Source organism: Botrytis sinoallii (genome assembly GCF_014898435.1).
Source record: "Botrytis sinoallii strain Bc 23 chromosome Unknown BSIN_024, whole genome shotgun sequence".
NCBI lineage: Eukaryota > Fungi > Ascomycota > Leotiomycetes > Helotiales > Sclerotiniaceae > Botrytis > Botrytis sinoallii.
This window is the reverse complement of record NW_024066051.1, coordinates 275,857-290,476: the sequence shown is the minus strand read 5'-3', so window position 1 is coordinate 290,476 and position 14,620 is coordinate 275,857. Positions and strand designations below refer to the sequence as shown.

At 43.4% G+C, this 14,620-nt stretch overlaps 5 protein-coding genes across 5 annotated transcripts; 3 read left to right on the top strand and 2 right to left on the bottom strand.

The window, feature by feature from the left end:
* Positions 1–1,035: 1,035 nt before the first annotated feature.
* EAF02_010152 (uncharacterized protein) lies at positions 1,036–2,494 on the bottom strand (the record flags this gene model as incomplete). The annotated part of the gene is made up of 2 exons (XM_038906200.1): positions 1,036–2,373; positions 2,426–2,494. The coding sequence occupies 2 exons, from the start codon at positions 2,492–2,494 to the stop codon at positions 1,036–1,038; spliced, it is 1,407 nt and encodes a 468-aa protein (XP_038753927.1).
* Positions 2,495–2,901: 407 nt separating this feature from the next.
* On the bottom strand, positions 2,902–4,747 carry EAF02_010151 (uncharacterized protein; the record flags this gene model as incomplete). Its single annotated transcript, XM_038906199.1, has 2 exons — positions 2,902–3,016; positions 3,069–4,747. 2 exons carry the CDS (start codon positions 4,745–4,747, stop codon positions 2,902–2,904), a joined length of 1,794 nt encoding a protein of 597 aa, XP_038753926.1.
* Positions 4,748–5,130: 383 nt separating this feature from the next.
* On the top strand, positions 5,131–7,369 carry EAF02_010150 (uncharacterized protein; the record flags this gene model as incomplete). Its single annotated transcript, XM_038906198.1, has 2 exons — positions 5,131–5,179; positions 5,241–7,369. 2 exons carry the CDS (start codon positions 5,131–5,133, stop codon positions 7,367–7,369), a joined length of 2,178 nt encoding a protein of 725 aa, XP_038753925.1.
* Positions 7,370–9,030: 1,661 nt separating this feature from the next.
* EAF02_010149 (uncharacterized protein) lies at positions 9,031–9,833 on the top strand (the record flags this gene model as incomplete). The annotated part of the gene is made up of 3 exons (XM_038906197.1): positions 9,031–9,108; positions 9,167–9,250; positions 9,303–9,833. The coding sequence occupies 3 exons, from the start codon at positions 9,031–9,033 to the stop codon at positions 9,831–9,833; spliced, it is 693 nt and encodes a 230-aa protein (XP_038753924.1).
* Positions 9,834–11,680: 1,847 nt separating this feature from the next.
* EAF02_010148 (uncharacterized protein) lies at positions 11,681–14,527 on the top strand (the record flags this gene model as incomplete). Its single annotated transcript, XM_038906196.1, has 8 exons — positions 11,681–11,770; positions 11,826–11,900; positions 11,954–12,017; positions 12,079–12,210; positions 12,264–13,487; positions 13,536–13,801; positions 13,852–13,971; positions 14,021–14,527. The coding sequence occupies 8 exons, from the start codon at positions 11,681–11,683 to the stop codon at positions 14,525–14,527; spliced, it is 2,478 nt and encodes an 825-aa protein (XP_038753923.1).
* Positions 14,528–14,620: the final 93 nt, after the last annotated feature.

Here is a 14,620-nt window from a genome sequence, read left to right as displayed (position 1 = left end):
CAAGTTCTTAAATATATATCAAGTTGCGTAGTACCCATTGAAGATATATCTAAAAACAGTCTGTTGAGAAGGACGTTTGCGGGGCGCTTTCTTCCCCTTGTCATTCGCGTTCAAATCAAGCTTTGTGAGAGAGCACGTTTAAAGCTCGAGTAAATAAATTGCTGGGGTTCTGGGTTGGCACGGTCGGTGGGCAAATTCCATGTGGCTGTAATAATTAAGTTGTAAATGCCATGTCAAGGGCAAAGCAGGTTGACATATATATCGAATCCCGTGTACTAGGTTCTTGGTACGTAAGTAGTCCTCGTTTTTAGCATCGCACCTTCCTCCCACATCTAACAAGTCGCAAATTTCCACATGCTATCGAAGCCTCCTTGAATTGACAAATTAAATTGTCAAACTTTCGTTATCGGATTACCAGATAGATTGGCTCCAATTAAGACACGGGATGTAATGGTCGACAATATTTACATAGGTAGTAGCTGAGAGAACATTGCAGGACCGAAACCAGTGAGACAATTTTCCACAGCGAGATGCTCCTTTTTTTTTATATAATTTTTTTATAAAAAAGTTTGTTCGCCCATATCAATGGTCTCCATCTTATCAATTTTTGGGAAATCAAAAGCTTTCGACGAACCTATTGAAATTAAATTTATAGCCCAGAACAAGTTGTTGAAATTATCTGGTGTGAGTTCGTTCTCGCGTGTACACACAAAAAGCGCTCCACGAAGTACTACCACTCCAGGTACAGCCGGCGTGGGAAATTCTACGTTTGTAGTAGTTCCTAATCTCCGTTTTGATGTACAGCATCAAGTACAACCAGGAGTCTTACTAATAGCCTCGCGTAAGATGTCAAGTTACTCTTGGTTTCATTCTCGTCGATTTTCCGTAGGGCTGGATCTTGGCTACAATTGTGATGATGGTCATATTACCAAAGATCTGTCACGAGTTCCGAAAGCTACCAAATTTTTCAGTTGGTCTGGCGTGGGGGTTGGAGATCTGGGTCATTTATGTCTGTGGGCACAGCATTGGTGCCTCTCAAGTAGCAAATGATGATGTGCCACCACCCCTTTCGCTATCGTGACAGGACCTACCAGTTACCCCATTTTTCTGTAGCTTCTTCACCATTCGTCGATGGGCGCGGGTTGTTGAATGTACTTGCCATTGACCTTCAGTCATAACGACGATGTGACATATTTCACATTTCTGTGGCACCCATCGGGCTTTGCTCTCAGAGTGCTGCAAGGGCTTTTCGGGATTCAAGAATTCTCCGGCTAGAGTTGACATTTCACTTGGTGATGGAAGCTTGCTGCCAAGAAGAAATTCTTGGGTAATACCAACAGCAGGGTCCGACACATTCTCCAACCATGATGATACATCCGTTCCATCGAGGAGATATAACCTATCGAGGGCGTTCATTTGAACAAGACTTGGTATCAATTTCAGACTGATCCATCGAATTTGTCTTTTCGCATATTGTCGGGTGGCTGCCTTCATTTTTTCTAGCGAATCATCGCGGAGGGCATTCAGCTTTTTTGGATCTCTGTCCTCCTGCTCAAGGGCGCGTAGGTACAGCTCAAATTCCTTCCAGCCGATAGAGGCCCATATTCCACGAGAAAGATCAAGATCAGTACCACCACGAATGTATTCTTGGCGAATGTTCTCCATCGATTTGACTTCATCCAATAGGCCAACATCAATCATCTTATCGACTCGTTTGTCAAGCCTCGATTTGAGAACATCTGATTTCGCATGAACCCAAAATAGCAATGGTGAACCTATGTTAAATGCCTCTGCTTGATCCGAGTTACCGTCCGAGGTCGCTTGGGCCATGGCTTTGGTCTCTCTCTGCTCCTTATAGATGTCGGAGGCTTTCTTTCCACTTGTTAAGAATATTTGCAGCGATGTTTGAATCTTGCGCCGATCATTAGGATGCCACTGTGCAGCCATGACAGGATCAACTTCTATCAATCGCTCCAGAATTTGTTCTGTGGGTGCATCGAGTATTGGGAAACGTTTGGATATTTCTTCTATGGAGAGTTGTTCATTATCCTGCCCTTCCCCAGAACCTTTCTCGGAGGAAACGAGCTCATGCTCAAATAGAAGAGACTGTGTATAGTAATGCGTTCCGCCTACTACAATAGGTATTCGTCCCCTGGATCGAATTTCTTGGATTATCTGGCTTGCGCGATCCTTGAATGTGCCTACCGTCCATGTTTCCGCATCCAGGGGAATGAATCCTAGCAAGTGGTGTGGAATACCATTCTGTTCTTCGACAGTGACCTTGTTTGTAATGATAGGTAAACCTTCATACATTTGCACAGCATCGCCATTTATTATTTCGCCATTAAATCGTTTTGCGAGGTCGATAGCCAACTGTAGGATGATTAATTAGCCGTCGTTTTCAATGTCAGACTTCTAGACCCACTTGTGATTTTCCAGTACCAGTCGCACCGAGAACAAATAATAAAGGATTCTTAGGAGCTGCACGAGCCATTGTTAACAGCTTCCTAAATTTGTTGTGTATTTGACGTAACATTAGGAAGAATTTAATTGAGTGACGGCACTCGGTATAGCCAAAATAATTTGGTATTCTTGTTAGTGGGGTTAGCCTTGTCAGCCTAGCCTGCAAGGCTACACCCACATTCGAAATTAATTGCCTGCCAAGGGCATTTTTAAAGTACCTAGGTACTGGACCTGAAAGTTGTGAGAACTAGATGCCCATCTGGAGCTGGTATATGCATAGGTAGCTGACAGAACAACGAGAATTGTAAAGGGATGGTGAGATAATTGAATATGAATTAATTTGATTGACTGTCAAAGGGCCCTCTTATGCCATACCTTTAAATGCTCAATATGCAGTCCTGAACACCTTGCTAAGAATATCTAACAGCTGAAAATCCCTTACGATACAATATCCTCAAGAATGTTTTCTAATTCCTCCTTTCTAAAAGGTACAAACAGCACTTCTGTCCCCAGAGCATCTTTTCTACTCTCTATCATTTGGTGATCATGAAATCTAAGCAAGGATTAGCTATCATCATATATCGATACGACGACTACAAACTTACTCTTTCAACAACGTTCTGAAATTCATCTCATTACTGCAAATGAATTCCTCAACAGCTTTCTGGTATAGCACCCTGTATTCCACACCTGGCTCACTCTTCCTACTGGCAACTCCATGTACGCCATCTTCATCGTCATCATTATGCTCGCCGATGAGGTTTTCATCCATAGTTGCAAGTTGTTCCCCAACCAAGACTCTGAAAAGATTCTTTGCATTTTCAGGCAAACTCTTGAGCACAAAGCTTACACCTCCTTTACCCCCTACTTTGCGTCCGCTCCTGCCCAGAAGTTCATGCACTTCATCTACAACGTCAACTTCTACTGTGTAAGGTAGAAAAGTTGTACAATCGTGAAAGAGTAAGTTGAAAGCCGAGCGAAGCGAACTATCCCAAAGCAAATGGAAGGAAGGGTGATCTACAGACACAACTAGGTGTACCTGCGGGTGAGAACTCAAGCGTGAGAGTATCGTTTGGGATGCAGGGCGACGAAGAGCAGATCCATCGAGAGAATGGATTATTAGAGTCACATGTTGAGTTTTGTCTTCATCAAGTATATTCGTGAGGTTTTCAAGCATTTCTGCGGGTTGTGAACCTATTTTCGTGCCATGACCAGAGATAGAACAGGCTATTGTATTCAAAAGCTCTCGGATTGTGAGGTTTTGTACATAACCATTCACCACGACTATTCTCTGCCGAGAATGATCAGTCATGGTGTTGTAGATATGCTCCGCAAATTTGAGAAGAAGAGACCTTTTTGAACCCCAACCATAAACACAAATGTTGAAGTCCTGGCCGAGCTCAAATTGCCATTGGTTGAAAGATTTGGCATGTACATCCTGTAGAAAATTCATATCATCTTCGTGTTGGTCTTTATAGTTCCGAGCAAGACTAAAATATTCTTCGTGGTCTAGTAACGCCAAAGAAGATAGATTGGAATTCGCAGTTTTGGATCTCCCGGGCTTATTTTGAGAGAAGTATAATTCGTGAGGTGTAAGATCCTGAGGTGGTGTCAATGATCTTTGCCGAGCCTTTGGTCCCTTTAATTGCCCCCGTCCACGCTTAGAGGGAGTAGAAGGTTCGCGTAGATCTTCAGATACTTGAATTGTATCGTCGTTGCGCATTCCAATTCCCCCATCTTCGTCTGAATCGTATATCTGGTTCGCAATATCCTCTTCCTCGTCATCATCGTCGCTATTGAGGCCTAATACTGTACGTTCAATGAGGGTTCTAGTACTCTTCCTCCTGGCCGATCGATCAATGTTGCGTCGAAGGCGTGGAGTTTCATCTGTTCCAGTTATGCCTTTGACTTTGATAGGCGTTGCGAATAATTTGTCGCCATGTCGTAAAGACTTGGGAGTCGATTGATTCTGAGCTTTAATCGGGCTTAAGGTAGGACGACTGGGTGACCCGTCAGCCTTCGACTGCGATTCTGGTAGCGTAGCATTATTGTTGTTCAGATTTATTTCTCTGTCTTCCTCCGAATCTTCTAAACCGATATTGTTCTCTTTTTCCCTAGTAGGAGATTGACTTCGTTTACTTGCAATATTGTTGTTTGGAGAAATAACGTCCTCGGATTGGTGATGTACTTCTGCCGATATTCGATTACTTGATCGAGTTCGTTTAACATGAAGGTCGTTGTTGCCTCTTGTTCTTTCCTTCTTGTCTTGTTGTTTTCTTTTCATCGCGAGCTTGAAGGTAGGTCTATCCGGACAAGCATTTGGATGGAGACAATTTATATGTTAATTAGGGAATTTATTAGCTTGAAATAGCCTTGATCATCAAGTGCCCAATTAGATGTTAGGGACATCAGTGAATTCCATGTCAGGGCAAGGCTCAAACGCGGGGAATCGCGGTTGCGGTTGCGGTTGCCTGGCACATTCGCGTCCGATCTAATCCTTGTAAGTAAACAAAAAGGGTTCAGGCACTAATTGTACTTTCCAAAGGAAGTTTATGGATGTACTGTACTTTATGATAGTCTTGATAACCACCTTCGCGAATTACTAATTGGTGGAAAATCTATGGGCATTGATTTTTCGTAAACTTCTTACAATTTGCCACCTTAAATATGCTCAACTGGTGGTTAGGACGGCCTGATGGTGCCGAGCGCGTTGCAGGTATAAACTTATCATAACTTACCCAAGTATATAGAAGACGCAAAATGCTTACACTTCATAGGTGCAGACCCCGAGATAGATGCACCGGAGACTCCAGCCCCGGTCTTTGCTGCTCGCGCACTCAAAAGTGCCTTCTTTGGTACGCCTGGCCTTCCGCAAGACGATACGCTTTATGGACTTGAAAAGGAGGACGATCCAATATCAGGCAGAGATAATCGGCTGCCACATTATCTATCAGCTTCCCCAACGAAACCACCAGGAATATTAATGACACCTGGAACTGCGGCGACTCGAAGAAAGACGGTTTCTTTCGGATCAGATGTTGATGATAACGAAGGAAAGGACAGGCCACAGAAGATTGTTGGCAGGGCACCAACACCAGGGAAAGCCCTCACTTCATGGATCGCCCAACCGGAAGAACTATCACAGCCGAGCAGAAAGACCTCGCTTTTAAAGACTTTAGAAGACTCTCGTGGATCGGACAGTGCATTCAAAAAGCGCAATCAATCTTATACCACCTTTTCGACATTACCAAATTCAGCTTCGACCAAGGCGAAGGATGTAAAGACACGAAATGACACGAAGGAACCAAAAAATTCAAGATCAATTGATGTACAGCTAGCGAAAGAATCAATGTCTGGAGTCGACAGTGATGCAGATATTACGATTGACATCAACGATCCTCGGTCCCAATCTGGCAAATTCTGGAAATCCGAATTCCAAAAGTACCACGATGAGGCGCAGACTCAGATGAAGAAGCTAGTAGGGTACAAGCAGCTCGCAAAGTCTTATGCGAAGAAAAAAGATGCAGAAGCTCTCGATCTCGCAGAAAAACTGAAGGAAGAGCAAGCCAAAGTTGCCTCGATGGAAAACAATATCACCGAGTTAATGTCACAGATTGCAGCAGATGGGAAGGTTAAAGGGGACACTTCACCGGCACTCATGAGGGAACTTGCTCGTCAGACTGCCTTAGCTTTTCAATATCGTGTCCAAGTAGAAGAATTTCGCAAAGCTATGGAAGGGGATGGAAGTCTTGCGGCAGCTGTCCCCAAGTCTGAATTGAGAAATGCGAAGAACGAGCCCAGAGACACAGCCTCCATCCAAAATGAATTAGAGCAAGCCTTACAAGCTTTAGCCACCGCCGATAGAACTGTTTCTAAGCTTCAAGGGGAAAACAATAAGCTTTCACAAGATTTGCTACATTCCGATCTGCGATTCGAGAAGCATACAGAAAGCTGGGAGAAGCGTTTAAAGCTCGTAGAAGGACAACGCCAGAAGAAAGAGGATCGCTTAAAGGCTCTTCAAAAAGATTACGATCACATGAAGCAAACGGCAAAGAGTTCAAGACGCGAGGCAGAGCAGCTCTTGAGAAAGCGCCATGATCAAGTAGTGGAACTCAAGAAAGAAATTGCATCATTGAAGGGTGAGCAATCGGCCACAACAGATTTGGAACAGGCTCTCCATATCAAGTCCATCGAATACGATACAATGGTCGATGCATACGAGAAGGAGATAGCCAAATTGAGAGAGCTTGTTCGTGGTTCTACCTATGACGAAGTAACAGGATCGGGCTATGATCTGTTCCGAACCAGAAGCCATCCAACTGAGAAGTCGCATGCTTTTACAAGTAATATTCCAGTCTTGAGTCATTCCATTGCACGGCCATCCAAAACAGTTGCCTCCTCTAAACCTACACATTCTGAAGCACCCACTGATATCACACAACGATCGTCACATGCAGCCTTATCTGAGATTACTAATCTTGCGTCTACGGAACAATATGCTTTTCAAAAATCGAAGAAGGCTGATTATACTCCTCTCGCCAATCGATATGCAGATCTCTCCCTCGATTCACCAAATGTGGACTTGCAAGCCGAAGACGCGTCCTTGCCTCCTCTTCGTACACGAACCAGTCGTGAGAGGTCTCTAGACAGCCCCAGACCAAAGATATATAACATTCCCTCAAGTCCTCCTAAAGCTACAGTATCTCGATCCAGAGCCGTTGACCAGCTGAAGTCAAATAACGACCGTGGGGTACCTCGTCCGACCACTGTTGCATCGAGCCGAAGATCCAGTCCATCAAAGTGTGTCTTGCCTCCAGATAGAGTTGCAGCTGCCAAAGCAAGGCTAGCCCAAAAGAATGCTGAGAAAAGAAGAGCTCAAGCATTAGGGATGAACAGCATTCGATAATTCTAGTCCGTTTTGAGCGTTGTTCAGATTACAAATTTTGGAAGTGGGAATACTGATTCTACTTGAATTCATGTAAAGTATGATTCTTGGCGTTTATCAATGGCAATACCAACGGGACGGCGTTATATTGTGTTAGCAAAATTTGTACCTTGATACCTCGAAGATATATATATTTTCACTTTTCGCATCAATCCGTCGCACTGTTATCATGAAAAGACTTCAAAAAAGATGTGAAAGTTTGTAATCCACATATCTAGACTCAACTGGAATCTAGTATATTTGTGCCCAAGCTGGTAGTAGTTCAACATTTGCACAATGTTCAGGAAATCAAGTAGTGATGTGGTTATTGGGAACAGAATGGGACTATAGTATAAAGGGGTATATTCGCTTACAGTGGCTACACTTCAACATGATCCCGACCACTGCACGTTATACGAGTAAGTGCGTATGTAATTGTGAAATTCCTGAAGTGAAATCAATGATAACAAAATCTAAACGTTTGGTTGGAGTTGCCTTTCAATCGGCACATATGACATCGTACCCGCGATTCGGCAGATAATTGAAGATTCGATTGTATTCCACTTATTATTGTTAGCGCCACTTAGGTCCTTGTGATTACTAACTAGGTATTGATTGCTTATCTTAAAATCTACTCCGTGCCCCTCGCCTCTCGGTGGCTCCGTTCATGACACGGAATAAAATTGGGAACTGCCAACATAGAGATACTTGAAACCTCTAGTTGGTACGTACTTGATTGTGTTAACAAGTTCACCATAGGTAGGACACATATCGTACTGCTGAACGAATGCGAAAATCATCAGTTGGGGTTGGATGATACGGCAACATCATATCCCGACCGGCCAAGTGGCTAGCTACTGTTGGTGATTCTATACTCCGTATGAATTATGCCATGCCTCAGTATTGATTGAAATCATCCAAATCATGCGACTCGGGTTTTGACTATTTTTGGAGATAAGCGCAAGATGCTCACTCGACTTCACCCTGGCACTTTTGGGAATCCACAATAATCCAAAGCTTAAACCAATTTGGGGTATTCACTGATTCACTCATTTTGTCATTTTGTCACACAATCCTTGCTCTTTGAAGGCGAGTCGCTGGTGCCCGAAAATAACCGTAGCAAACATTCTGTATGGATTCTGCAGACTACGGAGTAGTGGCGCAACGTACCTTGGGCAAATCAGCCAGCGAAACTGACTATTTTAAACTCTTACAAAACCATAGGTACTCGTACATAACAATACATAATCCTCGAATTTCGACCATCATCCAACATTTCTCCTTTTTTCTCTTCGACGATAATTGTAAAGGCTTCTCTGTTCTTCCGGTTCAATCTACCATATAAAAGTCTGAATTCCTGACTACCTAGTACTCAATACTCAACACTCAATCCTCTACTCCCGACATTCTACAAGGTCTCACTTTCGACACACACCCAACCTTGTTGGTCATCCACTCTTAAACAACCTCATCTCTGTCATTCACATTCATTCAGTCTTACTCGAGTCGTTTCTGGATCAAATCATCCTACTATAACTACCACTCTAATTAAACCTGTCTCGACTCCAAAGTTCTTTGCAAAAATCTACTTCTCAACTTCTATCGACACCATTTGAGAGTGCACAATAAAGAACTTTGTCAAAATGTCTGCCGTTGCTGCGAAAAATCGTTTGATGTCCGAGTACAAGGGACTGGCCAAAGAGAAATGGGTCAATATCGAGGTAGGAAATTCTTGCATAATGGCTGCTCTTCTCGAAACCAACTAACCTTATTACACAGATGAATGAAGACTCCCTCTTTAAATGGCAAGTCGGTTTGATGGTTGTTAACGATGAGAGTGCTTTCAACGGTGCTTACTTTAAGGTGAGAATTCTTTGTTTTATTGTGATTTACAGCTACTGATTTTCAACCACAGGCCGAAATGACTTTCACCGACAATTATCCTTACAGCCCTCCTACCTTCAAATTCCTCCGACCAATTCAACACCCTAACATCTATCCCGACGGTAAATTATGCATCTCAATCTTGCACCCACCTGGAGAAGACGAGCAATCCGGAGAATCTGCCAGTGAACGTTGGTCACCTCTACAAGGTGTTGAATCTGTCTTGCGTTCCATCCTTCTGCTCCTTGATGATCCCGAGATCAATTCTCCCGCCAATGTCGATGCTGGGGTTATGTACCGTGATTCTAGGGAAAAATACAACGAGAAAGCTAAAGAGGCTGTTGCTGCTTCGAAGCAGGATATTCCGGCCGGGTTTGAAATGCCGAAAACACTTGAGACTGCCCCTCCTGCGAAACTTGTAGATGACGACGCGTTCTGGGCCGAGAGTGATGAAGAGGACGATTTTGGAGCCAGCGACAGTTCAGATGAAGAAATGGAGAATGAAGACGAAGAGGAAGAAGATGGTGAGGAACAAGAGGACGATGAAGACATGGAAGATTAAAGGGGGAAGAGCTATCATGTCTGACTAATTCTTGAAGCTCATTGCTTCTCTCGAACCTCCTAAACGATACTGGCTGCTTTGTTAAGATTGCATATGGTCACAACTTGCGATAGAGGGAGGGTCATTTTATTTTATTTTACAATGCATAGCACGGCGGCGGTCCGCTCGGTTTACATGGGGGGCGCAAAGGACAATGCAAGCACATTTGCATTCCAGGCGTACGTATAACATGCTTTTTACATTGATGGATCTTAGCGCTTTTAGATTATGGGGGGAATATGGATTGGGTGTTACGTATTTTGGAGGGCATAATTTGTCTATGGTTTTTGCAGTAGGCAGTGAGATAGGGTTACATAGTTGCAGGCAGTGAATAGGAATAGTTCAATACAAGATAAGTTCGCAATAACTGGTGTTGATAGTCCATACTGCTCGCACCTGAGAGGTCATCTATTTTCTGCCCGTGGCGGCATGAGGCTCATCGATTCAGGGTGATTCCAATCATCCCCTTCTCTGAAATGTTTCAGAGCTTGCGAGACAATCATTGTGCCTACACAGTAGGTTTTGATGAAAGGGTTTTGCATGGCATAGGGTTTCTATACTACGCCAAACCACATGGTTGTGGTAATGTAACTCGAATATTCTATGAGTATCAGACAATGAACGCTTTGATGCTGGGTGAAGGGGGGGGGTCACAAGGGGATTTCCCTTTATGTCTGCACTTCCACTCCCAGAAATATATAGTTCTTAAGGGCTCTAAAACGATGAATGTAGCACATCTGCAGTAAGCGATACATTAATGAGAATACTATCATACATAGGTACTTCGACATGATTCCTCTATGCATCTTCTACTCACTATGCCTCTAATCTCTTAGGGAATGGATTAGGTTAGTACACTTCTCCGGATTCAAGAAGTTTCGATTAGAATAGGATATGGGAAGTAATACACATGTACTGAGGGAACCCTTTGGAAACTAGGAGTGTGAAAGAGATTATCATCTAGGGCAAATTTAAGTCTTGCTAGTGAGGGTCTCTAGGTTTCTGTGGAACTCTCACAATAATAACATGATCGTTTAAACTTGTATAGTTTGTGTTTGAGATGTTATGATGGTTCCTTCTTGTTTACTTCACAACTTGATATGATTCATTCTTTTTCTTAGAGTAAGATAGATAGTCAAATTGTTCGTCATATAAAGCTCAACCCCTTTGGTGGGAAAGAATTATAGATATCACTCTTGCCTGTATAATGTGACTGCTCTTTCATGGTTCAAAAGAGCGGTAGACAGATATCTCCATATATTGTTCAGTCTTGCTATAAGGTTGATTTTCCTTTGGTATGTACCTAGGTAGTATTCAATTCAAGGTCATTTGAAATCTGTGTATTCTGATTATTGAATTGCCCTCGACCTCGGAGATGAGCCCTCCTGAGGAACAACCTCTTCTCGTAGTGAATGAGCTCCACTACTACTCTTCACATCCAGGTTGGGCTTAGCATGATCTACTGCGTATTATTTTTTCGGAGTGAAGGTGTCCTGGTGGGGTTGAGATGAAGCTCGGACGTATATGCTCCCCAGCCCTAACATCCCCGGATCCCGCCCATCAAACAATTCCCATCTTGTATTGTCAACCTTCTTAGCAAACTACCCTAAAGTCTACTAGTAGCTGGACCCTGTTTGTCATATTGGCAATCCAGCTCATCTATTCAATAATCTCTTTGATTTACTTGTTTTTGTTTTTGCTTCTTCGCTTTTGCTTTATGACCTGGGGAGAAACCAGAACCTTCAAGATTCTAGTAGCTGCAAAGGTCAAAAGTCAAGATCAACTTGAAGCTTGCTACCACTGCGACCATGGCAGCGCAACCAGCTGCTCAAGATGTGCAATCCTTTCTGGACATGACTGGACAGACAAACCGACAAGAGGCTATCTTAAGATTGAAGGTGGGGTCATTCCTGCTACATCATTTCTCCCAAAGTGCGATGCTAATATAGACAGGGCAACAATAATAATGTTCAACAAGCAATCAACGAGTACTATGATGATCTTGATCTTGGAAGGAATCCTAATCGAGTCAGTATGGAATCGCACAATGTAGTATATGGTCACTGATTTGATGGTGGCAGTACACTTGGGATGATAGCCAATTCAACAGCGATCGTGATGGAGGTGGTGCGCAACATGGTATTTGTGTGCTCATTTATTTCGAATCAAATATGTGAAGACTCTTGCTAATGAATTTTTGATGCAGCTTTTGCAGTCCAAGGCCCAGATGAATTTCCCGCCTTTACTCATTTCGAAAGCGCTGCACCCTCTAGACCACCATCTAGAACTAGTAACAATAAGTCGCCTCTGAGCAAAGCTGTGGATCTCACGACTAGTGGTATGTCCTCTTTCAAAGCTCCGGTTTGCACATTCTAACACATTCTTCGGCAGATTCTACCACTGCCTTTACCCAATATGTCGACAACGATGATAAAGAACTCCAGCAAGCGCTTGCTGCTTCTATGGCAGACTCTAGCTTACCCCCGCAAGAGTCCGGTGTAGTTGGAACAGATAAACCTTACTTTGGTCCTGCTACAAGATCTGACTATGGAGATAATTGGGCCATGGTTCCTATATCAAGTGTCAAGGAAATCTATGAAGACCCAGAACCATGGGATCGCTTGCGGATCTGGGAAGACACAAGACCTACCACACCCGCCTTTCTTAAGCCTTCTGGAGACGGACATAGACTAGGTGCTCTTCTGACAATCTATTACAACATTCCCATCGCCCGTGAGGTATTCCTCAGAAGAGACAACGTCGAGACCTACTATCCATACGAGGCTGGTTGGTGGAGCGGCAGACCAATAGAACACCCCATTGCATCGTTGCAGGAAGATCCCAACTTTGTAGCTGACGATCGACGATTTGGCCAGGAGCTCCAGAAAGTCATGGCTTTCTTAGATCAGACAAAGCGAAGCTATGGCTCTGTGGATGTTATTACCGAACTTCCATATATGCAACAGAACGCTAGGAATGACGTTGAGACGGATTTTTTCCTGTGCTTTAAGAAATTGATGCAGGGCAAGGCACCATTGAGACACATCTTTTCTTCGGCTACTAATGCTCCAGATCCCGACTCTGATGGAAATACCATATTTGCCATATTCGACCTCCATCTTCCCACAAAAGATTCTCTTATCGAGAATCTCTATGATCTTGCAGATGGAGCTCTATGGGATGGTTTTCCTCTTACTCTCGAACACTGGCCCTTCTTGAATCATCTTGGCGACGTCATTTCTTTCAGAATCAAAGGTGATAAGCTGAATGATCAGAAAGCAATTGAAGTGCCAGTAGTATGGTATCCTGATAGATATTTGCAGTTCGTATCTGAAGAGACATTAGCTATGCGTACGGAAAAGCACAATTTGCAGCTAAAAATTCAGGATATTTCTCGACAAGAGAGGCAATTAAAATGGACCACTCACAATGGAAAAACACTTCTAGTTGAAGATGTTATGAGATTGTCACTCAATCATGATCAGAATGAGCTTCCACCCAGTAATAAGAGCATAGGTGATCTTACCTCTGAGGTTCCCATGGGCGGATCAAAGAGTGCAGATTTGTCTAAAGGACTCAAAAAGTTGATGGACAATGTAAACGCAAAGCTGAAGAGTAAGTTCACACAGACTGGTCAATGATTATCCAACTAACAGCAATTAGAACTACAAGATGAAAGAGAAAAAGCCAAAGAAGCTTGGAGAGAGCTTTCGAAGTTGTATACAGACCCCGCCAAGTCTTCTCGGATCTTGCACAGATATACTCTTCGTGGCGTAAGCTTGACTAAGGAGACGACCTATGTTTGCACCCGCATAGCACCGGATCTCATTGATTTCGCCGCCAATGAAGAAGAGCGTATTCCTCCTAGTGATGGTCAGTGGTGGAGAATGCACTTTAGTACCTCGTCTCCTCCTTCAAGAACAGTGGAAGTGAGTATTTTGAGAATTCAACTTGTGACAATTCATTAACAAAACAATAGAAAACCACCTTGGAAAAGGTTTTGGAGGACATTAAACTTCAGAATGAGACCGCAATTCTAGTTTATGCTTCCGATGTGGCAATGGAGACGGCTACGCGTTCAACACCACCCGAACTTGAGGTTTGTTCGTTCCTTTATGCGCCCTCATAATCTTACTAACAATTTCTAGACTTTCGTTTATCACGATAATGCCGCTTTTAGAAAGGAATTGCCCAAGTCTCAACCTCCAGTGAATCCCCCTGACGAATCACAACACTCACCAAGATCGCCAGGAAAGCGTAAGCGTGAGCAGAATACATCTACCCCAGCCTACAATGACGAATGGAATGGAGTCGGATCTTCTTCAAACACTTCTAGAAACTCCAACACTTCGGTGAATGACGAGCGGAATGGAGTCAAAAATGAATCCTCGTACACTGACGCTTCGTGGGTGATGTCTCAATCGCAGGCTCTACAAACTCGTTACACTCTAAGTGACTCACTCATTGTGGGTGTCGATCCATTTCCCAACGACACACCACAAGAAATGCAGGAACGTAGTGGTAGCGGCATGTTACAAAACTTCACTGGCAATTCTGTTGAGAAAGGTGTGATTAATGATAGCATGGAGATTGAAGATATCGAGACTGATGATATGCAGCGTGAGGAAGAAGACCTCTCGCTGCCTACCCGTTAGAAAGATGAAGGAAATATAGTCAAGCGGGTTGGATTTGTTGAGTAGGTTTGGTTGTGGCTAGATGATATTTTTGGGTTTCTTGTGTGGTCGATG